The 22425-nt window shown below is 39.0% G+C and overlaps 1 protein-coding gene across 1 annotated transcript; it reads right to left on the bottom strand.

The window, feature by feature from the left end:
* Positions 1–14190: 14190 nt before the first annotated feature.
* On the bottom strand, positions 14191–22121 carry tsg101b (tumor susceptibility 101b). Its single transcript, XM_046840939.1, has 10 exons — positions 21938–22121; positions 21768–21855; positions 21233–21298; positions 19005–19168; positions 18735–18861; positions 17577–17637; positions 17404–17492; positions 17127–17329; positions 16717–16956; positions 14191–15629 (listed from the first exon to the last, which is right to left on the bottom strand). The coding sequence occupies exons 1-10, from the start codon at positions 21977–21979 to the stop codon at positions 15540–15542; spliced, it is 1170 nt and encodes a 389-aa protein (XP_046696895.1). The 5' UTR covers positions 21980–22121; the 3' UTR covers positions 14191–15539.
* Positions 22122–22425: the final 304 nt, after the last annotated feature.

The raw sequence follows: 22425 nt of genomic DNA, 5'->3' as shown, positions 1-22425 counted from the left end.
CTTACTGCAGATGTAAGCATTAGATCTGGAAAATTGATTTAATTACTGGGGCAGAAGAAATCTCTGTGTCCTGCAGTGTTCCTGTAAATGGTTTGCAAATACTTCTGAAACCTCTGCAATTCCTAACATGTGCTCTACAGAAGCATAATTAGATGGGGGAAGTTCTCCAGTGTGGACCCCAAAGTTTGTTACACCTCAACAAACAGCATGGTGAGCTATAACAATAATCGTGAAAATTCTTGAAATGTGTAAAAGGGTTTAAAAAAATCCCAAAAACTGTTGACCAGGTTTGAAAGAAACCAGGTTTAGTGTGGACCAGGAGAAGAAAGAAATTAAAATAAAATTGAAGGCCAAAAAAAAAAAAAGCCATACAATGATAAAAGAAACGTATAGAACATTTCCAATGATTATTGAGTATTTGGGGATTTTCTTCCCCAAAAGTTCCTCACACCACAACAAAGAACATCGAGAGCTATCAGAAGAAAATTGTAGGTCTTTTTAAAAGGTCTGCAAACATCAGTGATGAAGGCTTTAGTCTAAGAAGCAACCAAGAGACCAGAAAGAGTAAAAAAAAAAAGATAAAATTTCTTTGAAGAATTTCCAATTCTTTCTTTCAGCTTCTAACATTAGGGGTCGCCACAGCAGATCATCCGTGTTCGTGATCCACATGTTTGATTTGGCACGTTTTTACGCTGGATGCCCTTCCTAACGCAACCCTCCCCATTTATCCGGGCTTGGGACCGGCACTAAGAGTGCACTGGCTTGTGCATCCCTAATGGCTGGGTTTGGTGTTAATATAACAGGAATTGAACCCGGGCCGAGGCGGTGAGAACGCCGAATCCTAACCACTAGACCCACATTTTTCCCATTAATTCCCATTAATTCCCATGGAAAGCTTCAAAAACTAAAATAATTTTGCAAACCTACTCCCAGCTAAAGAGGAAAAAGGTTCAGTGAATCCAACAGTGTTCATCACTCTGAAAACACTATTCCAACAGTGAAGCTTGGTGGTGGTGGTGGGGTTCATGGTTGGTTTTCCATCTGATGAAAGTCTCTCCATCAACTGGTTCTAGGATAATGACTGACCAATCGTCCTGTAGCTCCCTTCTGAGGTTCTACCAAACTCCAACTAAGAAGTAAAGAACGTGATTGCCGTTTATATGTTTCCTATGTAGTACATAGTTCATTTTCAGAATGGTTTTGTAGATCACCTTGATCTTATATTCGATAAACTGCTGTATATCTCTAAGCGTAGTTAAGCGAGATTATTATACCTGAACTCTTTTAATATACCCAAACTTCCCACATGATTAATTAGCTTAAATGTCAATTTTTTTTCTCTGAAGGCTCAAAATGAGGTCATATGGTGCCAATTCTTTAATTGCATCATTACGGTTCAAACTCTGCCCAATGAGACGGATACTTTTGAAAGATGTTCCTAAAAAAGTGGCTTCCGTCAGAGTAAAATGCATCTGCATGGTGGTTCTTGGCTTTATAATCTGGCACACGGATGGTCAGTTGCTACCGAGAGCAACGTTGAACTTGTTTCAAAACCAGCTTCCAAATTTCACTTCCGAGCTACTGTGCTCTTTTGAAGTCATGAACATCTGGCTGGGTAGAAGCTTGTGGAGCCACACTGTCCCTTTCAACTTGTCTACGAAAAGCTGTGATCGAGACGAGCGTACTGTAAGTCTGTTTTATTTAAAGAGGTAAGCCAGGCCCTGTGTGGGTTGCTGCAGTGCTATAAAAGAACTTTACGCGTGGCCTGGAAACTGTCCACTCAACAGATGAGTCCATTAGTAAAGGGATATTACTGGCTTGGCACATTGCTACCAGTGCAGCGTTCCAAAGTGTCCATATGGGAGGACACTACGTTAGGGTTTAAAAGGGAGTCGTCATTTTCTGATTTTGAAGGCAAACCTTCAGGAAGGCTTTAGTGAGACAAGACTGGGGTAATAATAAAACAACCTACACAACGATTCCAATGATTATTAAAAATTCCTATTTGATAGATTTCTTACACCTCAACAAAGAACATTGTGAACTATCAAAAGAAAATTCAAGATCTTCTTAAAAATGTTTCCCAAACATCAAGTGACCAGGTGGAAGCTGTAGTCTAAGAAAATTACTGCAATTCTGGAGATAATGGGAAAATACCAATCTGACATAGAACCCAGCCATTAGGGTTGCACAAGCCAGTGCACTCTTAGTGCCGGTCCCAAGCCCGGGTAAATGGGGAGGGTTGCGTTAGGAAGGGCATCCGTAAAACATGTGCCAAATCAAATATGCGGATCACGAAAGAGAAATTCATACCGGATCGATCGAGGCCCGGGTTACCAACGACCACCACAGGTATCGTTAGCCAACAGGGTACCGGTGGAAATTGGGCTACTGTTGGCCAAAGGAGGAGAAGGAGAGGAGGAAGACGTGTACAGAGACGGCAGGGAAAGGAGAGTGGGGGTTAGGGTGGATGTTAGGTTTATGGATGTGGTGAGAGAAGACATGAAGGTAGTTGGTGTGAAAGAGACAGATGTAGGGGACAGGGGGGTATGGAGACGGATGATCCGCTGTGGCGACCCCTAATGGGAGAAGCCGAAAACGGGAAATAGAAGAAGAAGAAGAAGAAGAACTATAGTTTCAGTTGTATGAAAGAGTGCCCAGATAAATTCATGGCAAATGGAATCCCAACCGAAGTGGAAAAAGGTTCTCCGATCAGTGAATCCAATAGTGCTCATCACCCTGAGAAGGCAATTCTCGAAAAAGACTTCTGTGTGTGTGTGTGTGTGTGTGTGTCAGTGTTTGTAAGTTGACCTTTTAGTTACAAGTCAGTTCTTGATTATTTGCATCTCCATTATTTGTGACATTTCATGCATTGTTTTAGCTCCGAAATACACAACTTCAGTGCCATCAATCAATCCTGATTTCTTTTTCTGTGAAATGTGTCACTCTTGAGCCGGCTCCTAGGCGAGCGCTCAAAAACACATCTTCAATTCAATTTAATACATTTTTATTTGTAGAGCAATTTTACCAATGTACATTTTCTCAATGCAACTTCACAGATATAAAGCAGTTCTAAAAGAATGTATAAGTTTGTTAAGATAAGATAAGATAAGATAAGATAAGATAAGATAAGATAAGATAAGATAAGATAAGACAAGATAAGATATACCTTAATTTGTCCCACAGTGGGGAAATTTCTTTGTTACAGCAGCAAAGGAAAGAAATAAAAATAAATGCAAATATATAAAAAGAATATACACATACTATAATATACAGTATATACACAGTACAATGTATAGATACAATAAGAGAAGAAAATATGTTGCTAATAATTGTAAGTTTGTCCCTAATGAGTGAGCCAGTGGCAACTGTGATGAAGAAAAAAGTCCCTGAGATAGCAAGAGGAAGAACCTGGAAAGGAACCAGACTCAAAAGGCAACCCACCTTCATCCTCAGCACCCAATGTCCATTCATTACAGTTCCATCATTAATATGATTACATCATTATTATGAAACAGATTGTTGATATTAATTACAGTCCAGATACACACGTGTTTTTCCTCAGTAACTTCATAGATCATTATTTGAAATCTTCCAGTGTCAAATAAACCAAACTGTGGAATAACTTTCTGCTTTTTGTTCTTGAAGGATTATACACTATATGACAATGATTGTAAACATCTAATATTCATATAAAATTTGTGTGTATTTTGAACATCCCATTCCACATTTAGTCCCAATTTGCTCTTTTAATAGCCTCCAGTCTTCTGGAAAGATGTTCCAATAGATGTGCTTGTGAGGATTCGTGCTCAACATTTCAGGTAATGTAGGTGAGGAGACCTGGGGTGCAGTCAGCGTTCCAGTTCATCCCAAAGGTGTTCAGTAGGAATGAGATCAGAGATCTATAGCAGGCCACTGAAGAGCTTCTTCTCCAAAGCATGTAAACTAGATCTTCAGGGAGCTCACTTTGTGCACAGGGGCATTGCCACGCTGGATCAGGTTTGGGTTTCCAAATTCAAACGAATGTGTAGCCAGCATTCCAATTCATTCTAAAGTTGTTCAGTAGGGTCGAGATCAGAGCTCTATAACAGGCCTCTTATTTACAACATTTGGCAGGTGCCTTTATCCAGAGCAACGAACAACTGAGCAGGTGAGGGTTAAGGGCCTTGCTCGAGGGCCCATCAGTGGCAGCTTGGTGGTACTAAGATTTCTTCCGATCCAAAGTATATCTTCATGGAGCTGGCCTTTTAGACGGAGCTAAATAGAATTTAGATTATCGTGCAGGAACATGTTTGGTTCTCCAAGTCTGAGTGTCTAGGCTAGGTCTAGACAATTCCGGATGGGGGAAAAAAAAGTTTTTGTCTAAAAACGCTTCGCTTCCACATTTTCGTTTTCAATCCTTTCCCAAAAAGGACGAAACGCCTGAAAACACTGTTTATTTACTGTTTATTTAGGGTGAAACACTTTCAAAAAGCAAAAAAAACCAGAGAGAACAAAATGCGTTTTTTAAATGAAACCTATTAGTGTGTACATGGCCACAGACTCTCTATTTCCCACCCTTTACAATGTTCACAGTCATATTGATTAGACGCACCTGCTCTCGATTACACACTCTCACGCTCACTCAGAGCATCTATAGAAGGATTTTGCTGTTATTTCGAACTCTTTGCTCTATCGGAGTTTTGTTTCTGCAGTTGCTAACCCTATAGTGTTTGACTGTAAAAAGAACATTACTTATAAACATTCCAGTGCTCATGTTAGTTCTCACTCTCCAGTGTTCTGTATTGTTTAAAGATTTATAATCACACTCTTGATGTCACCCAAATGAGGATGAGTTCCCCTTTTGAGTCTGGTTCCTCTCAAGGTTTCTTCCTCATAACATCTAAGAGTTTTTCCTTACCACAGTCGCCATGGCTGCTCATCAGGAATAAACACACATCGTTCACGTTCACTGTTAAATTCTGTAAAACTTCTTTGAGACAATGTCTGTTGTGAAAAACGCTATAGAAATAAACTTGAAATCTTGATCTTTTCTTGCCTTCAGTTCCTGATTCTAGTCTGGTATAATGCAAGTCAAAACTGATTTCTGTTCACCTGCCTGTGCATCACTGTGTATTAAAGCTCTAGTTGAGGGTTACGGGTCTTGGTAGTGCTGGGGTTTGAACTTACAACCTTACAAACAGAAGTTTCATGTCCTAAACACTGAGTTATCAGCTGTCTGGCGTAGCACTTTACATGACAGAGCGACTAACTGAAGCGTCACTATATCAACATTTACACATTTATCTTTGTTAAATAATGACCTTTTTTTGCTCCCCATATATTAGTAGTCTTTTAAAATAATGAATCATGTAATTCTACTGTTTACTGGGTTTTTTTATATTTACATCTACATTTAGCAGATGCCCTTGTCCAGAGCGACGTACAAAATGCTTTGAGTCTCCAGCAATGAATAAATTTACACCAGATTACAAACTTATAACTCTTGAATTCTACAAAGCAAACTTGGAAATTTTATATATATTATATATATTTTCTATATATACTATATAGCATAGTATATATACAGTGCAGACCAAAAGTTTGGACACACCTTCTCATTCAAAGAGTTTTCTTTATTTTCATGACTATGAAAATTGTAGATTCACACTGAAGGCATCAAAACTATGAATGAACACATGTGGAATTATATATGGAATTATATACATAACAAAAAAGTGTGAAACAACTGAAAAATGTCATATTCTAGGTTCTTCAAAGTAGCCACCTTTTGCTTTGATTACTGCTTTGCACACTCTTGGCATTCTCTTGATGAGCTTCAAGAGGTAGTCACCTGAAATGGTCTTCCAACAGTCTTGAAGGAGTTCCCGAGAGATGCTTAGCACTTGTTGGCCCTTTTGCCTTCACTCTGCGGTCCAGCTCACCCCTAAACCATCTCGATTGGGTTCAGGTCCGGTGACTGTGGAGGCCAGGTCATCTGGCGCAGCACCCCATCACTCTCCTTCTTGGTCAAATAGCCCTTGATGCCTTCAGTGTGACTCTACAATTTTCATAGTCATGAAAATAAAGAAAACTCTTTGAATGAGAAGGTGTGTCCAAACTTTTGGTCTGTACTATATATATATATATAAACTGGACCTAGTCAAAGCCTTCTGACTGATCAAAATTCAATATATTTATGTGCTGTAGTATAGTGACTGCTATATTGTGTCCAAAAACATCTAATAATGCAATAATGCACGTTTTATCCTGAGATCCGTATGGCTCGCTCTAGGTTTCAGTTTGTATCATATAGTTTATTGATTCGCTTCTATTTGGTGAAGCTATTCTGGTCAGGTTTGCAGCAGATTTTGGAAACACTGGGTGCAAGCCAATAATCTGGGAAAAACATCACACACACCTAGAGGCAATATAATGAGCCGATCCCTGAGGAAACCTGTGCGTCCAACAGAAACATCCACTGCTCATTGCATCAAATGTTGTATCCTCGCTAATTGGACCTACGATTTTACAGCAGTGGATAGAAATTCGATTACAAAAAAATGTCATTATAAATATTGGAAGTGCTACTATTTGCACCATTATATATTCCTCTATCTAGCTGATATTTTACCGAAGTGTGTCTGTGTAAAATGATATACAGAAAGAATATGTAGTTTGGGAAATACTCTCATAGGTTTTACTACTTTGCAGTCCTCAGTGTAGGTCTGCTGATGTCCCAGTTGGCTCTGTGATGTCATGTGTAACTCTATGCAGTCTTATATAACGCCTTGTTCCTGGATTAGCGTTGTGTTGTTGCACAGCGTAGCGTACAAATTGTATATGATTGAAATGACAATTAAAGCCTCTTGACTTGACTAATAAATTTGACTAAAACAGGGACAGTCACTAACCCATCATAAAGATCTACCAGACTCTCATCTCCATTTAGGATTTTCTCCAAATGACCAAGAGATAAAGCAGATTGGATTTGTGAAGTTTATGCCTGCTGAACAAAACAGTGTGTGTGTGTGTGTTGTCTGTGCATCCATTAATCTGACTAGACGTTGCCTTTGAATAACGACTGAATCTGTACCCACAGCTTTTTGAAGGTGAGCAGCCGCGTCTCTTCGGCTTGCCATCTCGGAGTAATCACAAGACTTCATACATGAATGAAGCATTTGAAAGCCGAACGCAGTAGACAAGGAGAACCTCGAGATCCTGTAATCAATTCCCGAATGCTAATCTTTCTCGACCGGTTTTCTGATCCGTAGCCGCAAAATCCATCTCTTTGTCAGTTCTTCAATAAAATGCCTTCATGCAAAGTGGTCGGTCAGAAAAGAAGTACATGCCCCTGTCTTTAATTCTTATTAAATATGCATGATTATGGGGCAAACAATTAGCATTTAAGGCGCAAGTTGTTGGCAATCAAGAGAAGATTTGAATGCTGGCAGGGATAATTAGATGTGTGCTGACTGAATAATTGCACAGTGGCTAATACAGAATGCTGGGTTGCAAATCTCGTCCCTGCAACTCAGTGCAATTACATTAACCAGGCTCTCGTAATTACCCCCCAATCCACCAGTACACTGAGATTTCCTCCAGGCCTCTGGTACACACCTCCCACTCGGCGCTCATTCCATCTTGATTTTAGGATGCTGTTCATGACTGTCTTCACGTCCTGTGTTTGTTATTGTTATCTTTGATTAGTCGTTCTCGAAAATGCAGCTGCTCAGATGGAATGCATTTTCACAAAATGACTTACAGAGCAATGTTTCGGATTAAGACACAAGCTTTAATTGTGTAAATTGTGCTACTTGTTGAGAGCCGTGTTTCATCTGCAGAGGGAAGTGGCAGCTTAGTTTGATTAGATGTTGGACTTCTAAATGGAAAGTCATGGATTTAAATCCCAGAACCACCAAGCTGCCACTGCTGGACCCTTCATAACAGAGGTGTAACGAGCACCCGGAAATCATTATTGAGTAAAAGTATAGATACCTTACTGCAAATTTACTCCATTACAAGTTTAAAGTCACCAATATTTTGGTATTTGAGTATTTGATTTGAACAGTACTTCAGTGTTTGACTCATATTAGATGCACAAGTCCTCAACACCAAGATACATGTTAGTGAAAAGCTCAAAACAGTTGATTTTTGAGGTTTTATTTCCTAAAATACAAATCAAATTATTCACCTCAACACTGCATTAACCATCAACACAACAACCTCTTTAATACGCCAGAATGCAACAAAGATCAATTCAGGTTGAAAAAAGACAAACAAATCGTTCATAATGGGATCTTCAATTAACAAATAAAATGACAATATAATGTCTCAGAGAAAAAGAGCTGTTATTATTCAATAGACAAATCAAATTAAATCATTTCAGATAAAGTAAAACCAAAAAATCAGAGCTGAATGTGATGTTGATGCACTTCACAGTCCCAGAGAGGGTCAATATTTGTATAAGAATTTATTTAAGCTCTTTTTTTTTTTTTACTAAAAATGAGGCCAGATGTGCTTAAAAGCAGGCACCAGATGTGGGTAGAGGAGTGTTGAGGCTAATGACGTCTTCAACAGAGGTGCACAATGTAACTGGTAACCCTCATTGTCCATTACAATATAATGAAGTAAATAGTATGATGGACAGGATTAGAAATTAGTTTATTAGAGGGACAGCACATGTAGGATGTTTTGGAGACAAGGTGAGAGAGGCGAGATTGAGATGGTTTGGACATGTGCAGAGGACGGACATGGGGTATATCAGTAGGAGAATGCTGAGGATGGAGCCACCAGGAAGGAGGAAAAGAGGAAGGCCAAGGAGGAGGTTTATGGATGTGGTGAGGGAAGACATGCAGGTAGTTGGTGTGAAAGAGGCAGATGTAGAGGACAGGGGGGGTATGGAGACAGATGATCCGCTGTGGCGACCCCTAATGGGAGAAGCCGAAAGAAGAAGAAGAAATATTATTGAATATATATTGAATATCATATAAAATATATTGAATCATAAATTCTATTGAATCCTAAATGTAGTTGAGAAGAAAGTAAAAGTTAAATTTTTTGTACTAGAAAAAGCCAAAAAGAAAGTCAAAAGTAGCCGAAAAATTACTTAAGTACAGTAACGAAGAGACGCCTGTAGAGGGCGCCTCAGTTCTCAAGTCCGGTCCTTTCAGCGTTCAGTGTGCAGATTTTTTGAAGATGGCAGTGGCACAATTTCACATGGTGGATCAAAGTTTGTATTATTTATTTCTCTGGGCAAAAACAGCTTTTAATAATGTATTAATTTTTTTATAAAAAAAAAAATGTGCAAGACCATTTTTCCATTTGATTTGATTTCATTCTAGAACAAATTCCTTTTTAATGCAAACATACTTAGCAATAAATCTCTTTCTGATTCAGATTTTTGTGTGGTGTTGCCCATTTATCGATGTTGCATATAAAGAAACGGAGCATGCACACGTTTCGAAACTTTTGACAGACTCTGTAGATGCCCAGGGTCACCAAGCACATTAGACCATTTCAGTAGAATCATTTCCAATGGTTTTTCAGCAGAAAGGTTTCCTGGGATATACTAAACAAACAGCATTCCCTCGTCCTGCCGCTATAATGGAACCTGTCATCAGTGCACTTGTTCTCCGCTTCCTAGAAGTGACTTCAGCTCCTAAGGCTTTGGCTGTAAATGATAAATGGTGTCGGTTAAGCTCGGATCCTCCGACACGACGATCCTAACGGCACTGAGCGGACACTTGGATTCGCCAGGGATACAAATTGGACGCTGCGGTCAAATCTGAGTGACCTGAGCGTTTGTTTGGAAAGCCTTTTTTCGATTGAGGTCAGTAAAATGTCGCTTACGGGGGTTTCGGGGATGGACGGAGACGCAGGCAGCCGTGCAGCCGTCTGGCCGCCAAGTCTTTGGTTTCTGAGAGCCAATCGCCTGACGCCTGAAAAAGCCGTTGAGCGGCGTCTCAGCTTCACACCCAGAGGCCAGTAAAAATCGACAAGGCCACGGCCGAACATTAAGTCCCATAAATGCCTTTATGACCTTTTGTGTTACATTTATGAGCTTTCTGTCGAGCGTTTACAAGCCTGATGTGCTACGGTGTGCCACAATATATCAAACACACAGCAGTCCCAATCAAACAGCAATGTCGTGTGCATGCCCAGAAGGGTAGTAATCTACTTTTTTTCTTTTTTTTTTTAAAGGAAAGAAAGGGCAGGCAAACTGTGTGGTCTACAATAACATGACATTTCATTAAATGTTAATTCGGCTTCAATTTTGTACATGCGCAATACAGACAAAAGTTTGTGGACACCTAAATATTATATTTCTATGTGCTTTTTGGACATCCCATTGCACATGTGGGACAAATCTGCTGTTAGAAGAACCTCCACTCATCTGGGAAGATGTTCTACTAGAGTTTGGAGGGTGCTCAGGGAGATTTGTGCTCGTCCAGCCACAAGGTTGTTGGTGAACTCAGTGACTGATGTAGGTGAGTTGAGAAGCCTGGGGTACAGTCACCTTTCCAAATCATCCCAATGGTGTACAATAGGATTGAGGTCGGTGTTCAGAGCTCTATAGCAGGAGATCTTCCACTCCAACCCATGTAAAGCATTATTCATGGAGCTGTCTAATCCATCCTGACTGGAAAGGTCAGGTGTCCTAATATTTTTGCTCCACAACTCCATGCAGATGCTCTGGGACACATCACCTAGTGGCGTTCTACGCAGCTTTGGTTACGGTTCTAATCCTCTTTTTCTTTGACTCCCTAATTATACCTAGTAGCGTAAATGTTTTGCGGAGTGAACGCCCTGCAAATCCTCTGCAGCTCACCTCCAGAGGCTCACAAAGAGTTTCCAAGTCCTGCATCATGCACTCTTCAACTAGCTCTTGGTACTTAAAACTCTCATTGGCCTCGTTCATGTGCTCTTCCCAAGGTATGGTGAGCTCCAGTAAGATCAATTGCTTGGTGGAATCTGAGACAATGATCATGCCTGGTTGGAATCTTCAGCCATTTCTTAAGATCCACCTGGAATTGCCAGTCAGTAGCAGTAGAGTGGAGACCAGACTTTACTCTCGGTATACCTTTTCTCTCCAGGAGAGAATCTTGGTGGTTTTTGTCTGGTGGTGGATCTTGTTAACAAATCAAACATCCAGAAAAAGATTCAATCCAATATCAGGATTAAACAACATTCCGCCCTACGACCGGTTGCATTTTAGTGACAGACCAAACGGCACATAAGCGACAGTGTTAGAAGGTTAAGAGGTGAAATCATGAGCAATGGCAACCCCACTAACAGTCGTGGCTCTGCTGGCACTGGCCTGTCCACCGAATTAAAGTCAGCAGCTTCTTCAAGCCCAAGCCGAGTCGTGTTTAGAGTAGCAGGGGGGCCTTTTCTCCTCCTTCAGCGTGCAATAAAAGCTGATTAGAGTTGAAACAGTTGGCCGGTTGTCCCCTCCTTCACAGCTGCCGGATTAGAGGCCGAAGCCCGTCATCTGTGAAATGAAATTTCGGATGGCCGAGTGGGAAGAGGCCACATGTGGGTGTGTCGAGGATGGAAGGGGATTGAACAGAAGGCCTGCAAGATGGCAGGTTAAAGGTTCACATTAAATGTATAATATTCAGTACGTAATCAGATCTTGGATATTGTATGGCAGCCGCGCCTCTTACTGTAGGTAAGCTTCTGCTTGTGAGTCATCATGGTTAATCTCAGTACTGATATCAGGATTTTTCCATCCTCTTCTGTTTGATATTTGATCCCTTGCCAATTTAATTCGATTCCAGCCTTGTGCAGGTTTACAATCTCATCCATGACGTCCTTTGACAGCTCTTTGGTCTCGCCCATGGTGGTGGAGAGGATGAAATGGAAGAGTTTGAGTTTGTGATGAACGTTTTTTTTTATAAATATAATGAGTTGATATTAGGAGTTCTTTCCTAAAGGGACAGGACTAATTTGGGTTTTTGGGAGTCAGAATTCTTGCTAATTTGCTACGGGATCAAATACTTATTTCACTCGATCAAATGCTAATGAATATTCAAATTATATTAATATATACAAATTGATATTATGTATTTAATGTATAACCTTTCTTTAAAGTTATTTTAATGGATTTTTTTATATTGTCTTTCTCTGTTAAAATAAACTTACAATAAACATTCTAGACGGTTCGTTCCCACCGTAACGATCTCCAGTGACGACTAAAAAAAAAACGTCACGATTGAATATTGCTATTCAAATAAAATGAATAATGCATAATTCAGTTAGAATCGCAGCAATTAATTAATTAATCAATCTATAATATATGGCCAGAAATAAATGTGTAGACACCTGACCATAAGATTAGTAAACGCTTTTTTGGATCCCATTTCACATGAAGTTCCCATTTGCTGTTATAATAACCTCCATTCTTCTGGGAAGATGGCAGGGTGGCGAGACCTGGGGTGCAGTCAGTGTCCCAATGTATTGTTTAATAATGTTTACAGATCTATAGCAGGAGATCTTCATGGAGTTGCTTTGTGCACAGGGGCATCGTCGTGCTGGAACGGGGTTTGGGTCTCCTAGTTCAAGTGAAGGGAAAATTTCATGCATCCAAAGACGTCCAATAAAATCGTGTTATCCAAATTTTCTGGTAACAGTTTGGGGAGGAGCCACATATGGCTGAAAAAATCAGGGGTTCCAATACTTTTGTCCATATAATGTAGTGAATCTACTGTATATTTGTGTCTGGAAATGAAAGAAAAGTACAAAATGTGTGTTTGCTTTAGCTTTTAGCCAAAAAAAAGGATTATGTTCCAATAAAACTGTCAGAAACACTATAAATCATCTGTAGTGGGTCTCTTCACTTTCACATGTTCTATTCATACTTAATCATAATTAGTGTTAAAAACGCCTTGAAACTCAAACTATCAAGTTTGTAATGCGTGTGTGTGTGTGTTCTGGATGTTCAACCTCTTTTGTTTTGTGCCGTAGATTTTTAATCAAATATTTCAATCAGTATTTTTGTTTTCATCTCAAATAAATTATTTAGTCCGGATATTTGCAAAACTGCAAAAAAAAATGTTGATGACCCTAGATCAAGCTAAATATTTTTGTTTGATGATCATCACATAAATCGAGTATAGAATCAGTTGAAGAGAAGAAATGTTCTGTGTATAAAAAGGAAAAAAACGAGTAAACCTGTACCAGACCTCCTGCTTGACAGCTTTATCGCATACATGACATGCTGTAGGACGCTGAACTTGTGAACCCGTCTGTATCCTGATTAAATGCAACCAAGGTATAGATCCCTTCAAAGCAGGACAAAGCCTCCCACCCAGACCGGCTGATCCGCATCGTAGCTTTAGACCACCCCCGGGACTTATGGATAAGAAGATGCCGACCCAGTGAGGATCCAGAGGCATCTACAAGATTGTGCCAGCTCAACTTGTATCTCACATCATGAAGATTTCAGACCCCATGAGGAACCAGAGGCAACTTGAGATGTACCGGCACCACTTGTGTCCCACTTCATGAAGACTTTAGATATAGAACTTTATACAAAATAACATTCTTTATATGCGGTTTCTCCAATAGTGAACATTTAAAGAGGCATGGAGGAGTTGGTGTTGAATGGAGAATGAGCTCAGATGTAGCTCAGAAGATCCTGGTGCCACAACTCCAACTGACCGTACTGTAGAAATGACATTTCTCATATTCACAAACTCCAGTGTTCATGATAATCTCACTCTCCCCAGTGTTTGTTATATTTTAATGATTTTTAATTGTCACCCAAATGAGGACGAGTTCCCTTCGGAGTCTGGTTCTTCTCAAGGTTTCTTCATTATACCATCTAAGGGAGTTTTTAATTGTCACGTTCGCCTCAGGCTGCTCATCGGTGACAAACTGAAATACAAGTCAATTCTATAATTCTTACATCCTGTAAAGCTGCTTTGAGACCAAGTCCACTGTTAAAAGCGCTATAGAAATCAAATCGAATTGAAATTTCAGATCTACACGAAACCTAGACACATCATCTCCGGGGATTTGGATCTTAATCGGAGAAACACGGGGTCACAAGGTCCACAGCCATACACACTCACATTCTCTCTCTCTCATCATGATGCGTCAATATGTACATCATTCATCTGACACGCTGCCTAATTTCTTCTTCAATTCCAAACTCTTATAAAATCACATTTAGAAGGCAAGAGTGAAAAAAAAAAAAAAAAACTGTTTACACAAGCTTGATGATTTTAATTCAATCTCTTTCACACCGGTGTGTTAAAGTAGTAGTAAAGCATGGAAAATTAATTATTTGGAAATTCCCTTTGCAAGAATATAGTAAAGGTGGTATTCAGGTTACTTTCAAGTATGTAATTATATATATAACGATAACAAAAATACAAAAACCATAAATACTCAACACAAACTTAGAATTCCTTTTACCATAAAAATACTAATATTAGTATTAAATGTAGAATGAAAAAAATAACAATATTAATAATAAAGCTCAAACAAGATCATTACCACCTTTGGAGTCAAACACCAGTAAATACACCATATGGCCAAAAGTTTTTGGACACCTGACCATACGTGCTTTTTGAACATTTCTTATCCAAATTCAGTCCCAAACTGTTGCACCTTCATTCTTTCGAGGAAGATGTTTCTAGATTTTGGCGTCTGCCTATGGAGATAGCCATAAAAGTAAAGTCAGGTAGTGATGTAGGTGAGGTGAGGAGACCTGGGGTGCAGTCAGTGTGAAAAGTTTATTGGTTTAGGAGCTTTGGAGCTCTATAGCAGGAGCTCTTCCAATCCAATCCATGGAAAGCATATCTTCATGGAGCTGGCTTTGTGCACAGAGGCATTGCATAATTCATGCAACCTCATCCAAAGATTACAGTGTGGAGAAAAAAAAAAGTCAGGTGTCCCAATACTTTTGTCCATATAGAGGATCAGAGATTAATTAATCCTGGGTAGCAAATGTATTTCTATGAATTTTCCTCACTTGCAGAAATCATACAAATAAATGGTGCAATGCATTCAAGCAAAAGGAAAATAATACACAATTTTGGAATGTACTGTATTTTCTTGCCGAATATAAAATAAGCCTTCTTAAATCCGTCATTACTTCAAGTTCATCACTATAAAGAAATCTGTGACTCCTAAAGTGTCTGAGAAGATGGTTGAGTGTCTGAGGAAAAAATTGCGATCGTCAAAAAAAATCCGTATGGAAAGCTCACTTCACATTTATAAATCAAAGGCATGCGAGAAAAAAAACAAATCAGTGTTAATCAGTTCTTGATTCCCATGTCCTTAGGATTGTAGTGAAAGGTCAGATAAAGTGTGTGTGTGTGTGTGTGTGCAAACTTTTCAAAATCAATGTCCAGGCCCGATGCATGGTAGATGCATGGGGAAAAAAAACCCAGCATCACTATACTAATCAGTATGGTTATATCTGATTGTTGTATAAAGTGAAACCTGTGTAGATAAGGTGTAGATAACGTACTCGTTCGCAGGGTTAGATATTTAATAGAGAAGAAAGGAAAAAAAAAAAGAGAGAAAAGTGTCGTGCTTCATATTGGTCAGTAGAGGTCGCTGAGGCCTGCGGTTTTTCTGGCTTTCTGCATCAAAGCCCGCAACTGGAACTGCTTCCGTGAGAGAAGTCTGACGTGCTACAATAGAAAAACAGCACAAACGAAATAAACACGAGCTTCTACATCATCTTGACTCCTCACCTTTTTTTATACATTGCACATACTTTCCACAATTTCTATGCACTACTTTCCTTTGCAAGCTTTTTTTTTTTGTTTGTTTGTTTTTGCACCACGGACTAGTTTCACGCACGGACCCAACTAAACGCGATACTGTACATATTCAATTACTATTATGCACATTATATTGATTTAATCATTAATTTAAGTGTTACATATACAATCGCAATTCAGAAAAAAAATTAGCAAAATGTAAATAAAAACAGAATATGCAATGATTTGCATATCTCATAAATACATTCTATTCAATATAAAGTGAAACAACAACAAACAAAAGTTTAAACTGAGAATATATATACTGTTTTAGGAAAGTAAAAAAGGTCATTTTATATTTAAAGCTGTTTTTTTGTCATATGTAATACTGTGTAGCTGCTCAACAGTTCTGGGTGTTCTTTGTTGTGTTTTTCATTTCATTATGCACAAAAAGTTTTCATATATCGAAAGGTTTAGACTGCAGGCAGGCCAGTATACGAAGTCATGCTATTGCAATAGGTATAGTTTTCAGCATTGATGGAGCCTTTTCAAATGTGTGGATGATGGTCCTTGAGCACCCAATATTGATCTTCTTGTTCCTTGTCTCTTGTGCACAGAGATTTCATTATGTACTGTAAATGATAAGATGTTTTGCATTTGAATGTTGAAGAAACTACTACTACTTCTTTCGGCTTCTCCCATTGGGGGTCGCCACAGCGGATCATCTTACTCCAGACCCCTGCTTTAATGATGCTGTTGATATGTTCAATATGTATAAATCTTCTCTTTTTTTCCCCTCTAATTTATCTACTGTACTTAGAAGTTTCGGTCATCCGTCGCTCTGGATAAGGGCGTCTCGTAATGTATGTATTTTATGTATACATATACATATATATATATATATATATATATATATATATATATATATATATATATATATATATATATATAAATAAAAGTATAAAAAAATAAATATTAATAAAAAAAAAATTATAATAAAAGAAGGATGACTGACCTTGAGGAAGACGTCCAAGTCGATGACGTCTCTGCGTAGCGCCTCTCCCAGGTAGAAGATAGTGTCTTCGATGGCGTTCTCCTCGGCATATAGGCTCAGAATTTGGCGGTAGAGCGGTGCTGTGGGAACGATGAGCTCGTCGATGTCGCTGTTCTCTGACTGCTGTTCCATTTTTTCCAGAGCAGCTGTGAGCTCCTCATCCTTCTTCTTCAGCAGCTCCACGTTTTTGTCTACATCAGACTGGACAAGAGCAACCAGACAAGTTTGCACTTCAGCTGGATCGCAAACTTAAACCATTCGTATGACTTTCACGAATGCAACACGATTGGAAAACACATGAATAATAAATATACACTGTTCAATGTATAAAAACAGTGAATTTTTAGGGAATTCTTTAAAAAAAGACATACTATCTCCTGGTCCAGTTTGGACACCATCTCCTCCAGCTTTTGGTGTCCCTTTTTTAGGTCCTCCTCGGTCCTCTTGAGAGCGTCAAGTTCGGCCTGGGAGCGGTCCATCTCCTCCTTCATCCTCCAACGCAGCTTATCGCTTACTGCAGACACCAGAGAGGCACGGATCGTGTCCTCGCCGATGGTCGCGTCACGAGCCGGACCTGAGACAATTAAACAGGTCGGTTTTGGTCACATTTTGGACGGCGCACAAAAAATAAATAAATAAATAAATTACCTCCAGTGGTGGTAGGAGTATAGTATTGTGTTCCAGGTGTGGCTGGGTATCCAGATGTAGCAGCAGGGAACGGATAACCCTGAAACCCTCTACCAGAAACGTTAAGAAGGATGTTATAGAGCAAGATATAATTATATAAGCACATATGAGCGGGAAAAAAAAAGATGATTTACCCCGGGTTAGGAGAGTAACTCTGGCCAAATGGTGTGCTCGGTGTGTTTGGCAAGTAAGCGGCTACAAAAAAGCAACAAATATTTAATCAGCACAACTGTTAGATGACATTCATGAAAAACTATGCTATGTTGTGTCATAGATTTTTGATTGCTAATACTGCCAAAGTACCAAATCATCAAAAAAACTTTGCAGCAGATGGTTCTCCCCAAATATGATACGCTGTGGTGACCCCTAACGGGAGCAGCCGGAAGCAGAAGAAAAACAAGAAGAAGATGTGGTTCTCCCCCAAAGTACAAAGTCCCCACATAGTTAAGGCACACAATTGTATAGGACGCCTTTGGATGAAGTCAAATTAAATCTTCATTTATTTAAACTAGGAGATCCAAACCTGTTTCAGCATGACAATGTCCCTTTGCACAATACCAGCTCCATGGAGATGCTCTTTACACAGATTGGAATACATCAGTTTTGCCCGATTAATTGGCACCGATAGTTGATTGGCGGACAAAAATCAATACAGATAGTTTTTCCGGGTGGCTTTATACAGTACGACAGCGGCCTCTAGAGATGATTTACTGACACCGCATGCTGTTTGTTGGGTCTTTTATTCATTTTGTATGTACCCATGTTCAGTGTTACTTTTTATGTCTTTTAGTTTCCTCAATATTTATTAATCTAATATTTTAATTTTTACTTTATTTTGCACATTTCCATGATTCAGGGCTGTTTTTTTTTTGTAATAAAGTTCAGTACTATTTTACATTGGAGTGACCTTGAGTAACCTGCTCTAGCCTTGAACTTCACCGGGATGATCTGGAACGCTGACGGCACTCCGGGCCTCAACACCTCAGCTACATCAGTACATGACTTTCCTAACACCCTTGTTGCTAAATAAATCTCCACCAGCACACTCTAAAATCTAGTGGAACAACAACAACAGCAATAATAACAATCTGTGAATGATTGCCATATATTTGTAAGTCCCCTGAAAAATGTGAAAGATAATATATTAAAATAATAAATACACAAACAAACTAATAAATAAAGTTCAATTCCTGCATGTATGGAGCCTTCCATGTTTTAATTACATAAAAAAAACCACCCTGCTCATAAAACATAATAAAAAAGTAAAAGAAATAAAAAAACTTTTTACAAACCATTAGGAGGACCAGCAGGTTGGAATCCTGGGTACGCGTTCTGTGTGGTGGGACGGGCAAAAACTGGTGGCTCTTCTCCAAAAACCACGATCATCACCTGGATCAACCCAAACAAATCTGACTCGGGCTAAAGAACCGGTGGAAAAAAATAAAAAAGAGAAAAAAATGATTATGATGATAATTAGTTAATATAACAAAAATATTAAAGATTGGCAGTGGAATCACATGTTTTGGTAAGGGATGAACAGAAGGGTTAAAACGTTAACTTACGTGCTTCCATTCATGCAAATACGGGAGGTAGACTTTCCCGTTGGCATCGACGTGCTTCCCTGTTTTGATCATCATGGAACTAGTGGGTTTGACGAAGCTGATTGGAGGATTGTACGGGTACGTGTCCAGCAGCCACAGGCAAATAGGAATGTTGTACACGGTTCCTAAAATAAAACAAAAGTAACGAAATCTAAATGCAGAAAATCAAACATTCTTTACTGTATAACCTGCAAATTTTAAATGATGTAAGAAAAACTATTATTTCTATAATATTCTCAAAACTGTCACTTCATCAGAGCTCAGTATTGTCAGGACAGAGTGCTGTGAGTGAGAGATGGTTCACGACTAGGTGTTCGTTTTAACACCATTTTAACGCGCAATAAGGCAATCAATTTATAATTGTGATTTTATTTCATGTAAATCCAATTTATTTTGCTCACGAATCCGAGTTTATTATTCTGCAATTCCGATTCCACATTCGGAAATTCCACATTCTGGCACTACTCCCTCTGTAGTGCCAGAGAGTTTCCACATTCCACAAATTCCACAAATTCCACATTCTGGCACTACTCCCTCTGTAGTGCCTGAGAGTTTTACTCATTAATAATTAAATAGGCTACAATTAAAAGATCGATCAATAGACTTAGCTCCGGTCCGCTGACTTGTACCATTAAAGAGAAAGCGGAAATGAGGCTCAAGCCACCTCTTGGTTGTTCGAAAAGAACGTGAGAAATAAAGTCGGATTTGCGAGGAAAAATTCAGAATCACGAGAAATTAAGTCAGATTCGTGAAAAAAAAAAGTCTGAATTGTGAGAGAGAAAAAGTCGGAATCATGAAAAAAGTCACAACTGCGAGAAATGAAGTCGGATTTCTGAGGAAATAAAGTCGGAATCGCGAGAAATGATGTCAGAACTGAGACAAATTAAGTCGGAAATTGTGAGGAAATAAAGTCGGAATTGAGAGGAAATAAAGTCGGAATTGAGAGGAAATAAAGTCAGAATTGTGAGGAAATAAAGTCGGAATCACGAGAAATTAAGTCAGAACTGAGACAAACGCAGTCGGAATTGCGAGGAAATAAAGTCGGAACTGCAAGAAATTAAGTCAGAATTGTGCAGAAATAATATCAGAATCGCAGGAAATGAAGTCAGAACAGCAACAAATAAAGTCGGAATTGCAAGAAATAAAGTCACATTTAAGGTTTTTTTTTCATGCAACAGAAACCGGCTTCCGTACATAAAAGAAGTCGGAATTGCAGGAAAAATCTGAAATGTGAGAAACAAAGTCGGAATCGTGAATAAATAAAGTCAGAAGCGCAAGAAGAAAAAAAGCCAAAATCGCAATTAGGCAAAGTTCGTTTTTTTACGTGGCGGAAACAGGTTTCCATACATCTTTCATCTTACGCCTTTATCGAAACCCTATACATCACATACACTACAAACTTTTGTAGACTCCTGAATATAAGATGGGTATCTGCTTCTTTCTGAACATCCCATTCCACATTTAGTCCCTATTATAATAACCTTCACTCTTCTGAGATGATGTTCCACTAGAGTTTGTGGAGATCCATTCAGACGCAGGGGTGTTAGTAAAGTCAGGAACTGATGTAGGTGAGGTGAGGAGGCCTGGGGCGCAGTCAGTGTTTACATTCATTGTTTAATAAGTTTGAGGACAGAGTTCTATAGCAGGAGGTCTTCCACTCCAACCCATAGAAACCATATCTACATGAAGCGCACTTGCACATGGGGCATTGTCATGCTGAACCAGTATTTATCCGTGATACTGAGCCTCAAGATCAGCTTAGTCTAAAAGTCTACATGCTGCAGCTCTATCATGATGTTGGACTTCTGATCGAAAGCTAATGAGTTCAAATCCCAGTGCCACGGAAGTGCTACTGCTGCTTACAAACATGCTTTGAAGTCTCATCGTTAAATATATCCTGAGGCTGCTTCATTCACAGACTGAAGAACACCATGAGTCTAAACCTGTGTCAGGAGGGAATATATTTAAGACTTTGATCTCAGTAGAAACATCTAATCATCTCTAAACATCACGTCGATACCAGGACAGAGAAGAGTCTAAAAGCATGTCTTCGTGCACCCTGAGAGATGGTGAGACCAGTCGATCAGAGGTCGAAGCTCGGAGGAAACGTGTGAAGTGAAAGTGATAAGGGTTTATTACATGACTATAGCAGCTCAATCAGATCACGTGTACATTCTGATTCTTCTTACCTTTAAAGCTCACTGGTACAGTCCCTGTAAGACTCAGTAACTCTCTGTTGCTGCCATCGTTGAACACTGTGAAGAAATTGACAATCAGCCTGAACCAAATGAAATAAATCGATGAATAGAATCACGCTTCACAGGTCCGGTTTAACGCTATGCAGAACATTGTTCTAAGCTAAAATGCTACAGGTGAATGGGTGCATTATTAAGATATATATATATATATATATAAATAAAAGAGTGTAGATTTATTAAGTATATTACATAAGCAATAAATAATGACTGACTTACAGGTTACAACAGGAAACAGGTATTTCAAGTCCATTAGACATGACGTCATAATGCCAAAGGGGCGTGGCTTAAAGTCTTGTAATCCTCTATTTAATATTACCGAGATTTAGATATTAAGATGGATATAAACAGTGAAATGAACCTTTTTATGTTGTGTTTTGACGTTTTAAGAGACTGTATTATATTGTGAATGTATACAATTCGATTAAACTATAAACCTGCTGTATATCGTGATTTATCTTAAACTCACCATAAATGTCCATTACAGGCTTTAGGTCTTTGTAGTGGTTCATCACATTAGTGATCTCCCTCAGGGTCGAGTCTCTGTATTTATAACTCTGAACAAAAAACAAAACCTTTCAGTTTCAACACAAATATTACACACAATTCACACACGAAGAAACCCGATAAGGCGCTTACCTTAGCCAGCATTTTCCGCAGAGCAACTTCATTTACAGCCATGTTTCGAATAAATTTTTATTATTTCACCTTCCAAAAAACAATACAAATCATCATCAACTCTCCAGTTTTGTGTTGTTGATCAGTTAGTTTACTTCCGCCTCGACATCGCGCATGCTCACTGACATCCAGAGGGCCCCAAAATGCGGAAGTCCGGCGCCACTTCCGGTCAGCTGACTACATGCTCACCAGGCTCTGATGTGGTTACAGTATGAAGTTCGAATGCAAATGATTTCTTTTTATACTTGAATAAAAATAGACACGTAAACAACTAAAGAAGATTATTTCAAACATATATGTTTTCTGCAGCAAAAAAATACGATTCATGGAAAATCGTTTAAAAAGAAATTAAACAAATTGGAAAGAATTTCTACACGTGTGTATTTTTAGGGAGAAACGATGTTTATCGAGACAACCTTCTATTAATGAGAATAAAATCACTCTGAGAC

Source organism: Silurus meridionalis, chromosome 26, assembly GCF_014805685.1.
Source record: "Silurus meridionalis isolate SWU-2019-XX chromosome 26, ASM1480568v1, whole genome shotgun sequence".
NCBI lineage: Eukaryota > Metazoa > Chordata > Actinopteri > Siluriformes > Siluridae > Silurus > Silurus meridionalis.
Note: the sequence above shows the minus strand (reverse complement) of the source record. Positions and strands in the feature narration are given on the sequence as shown.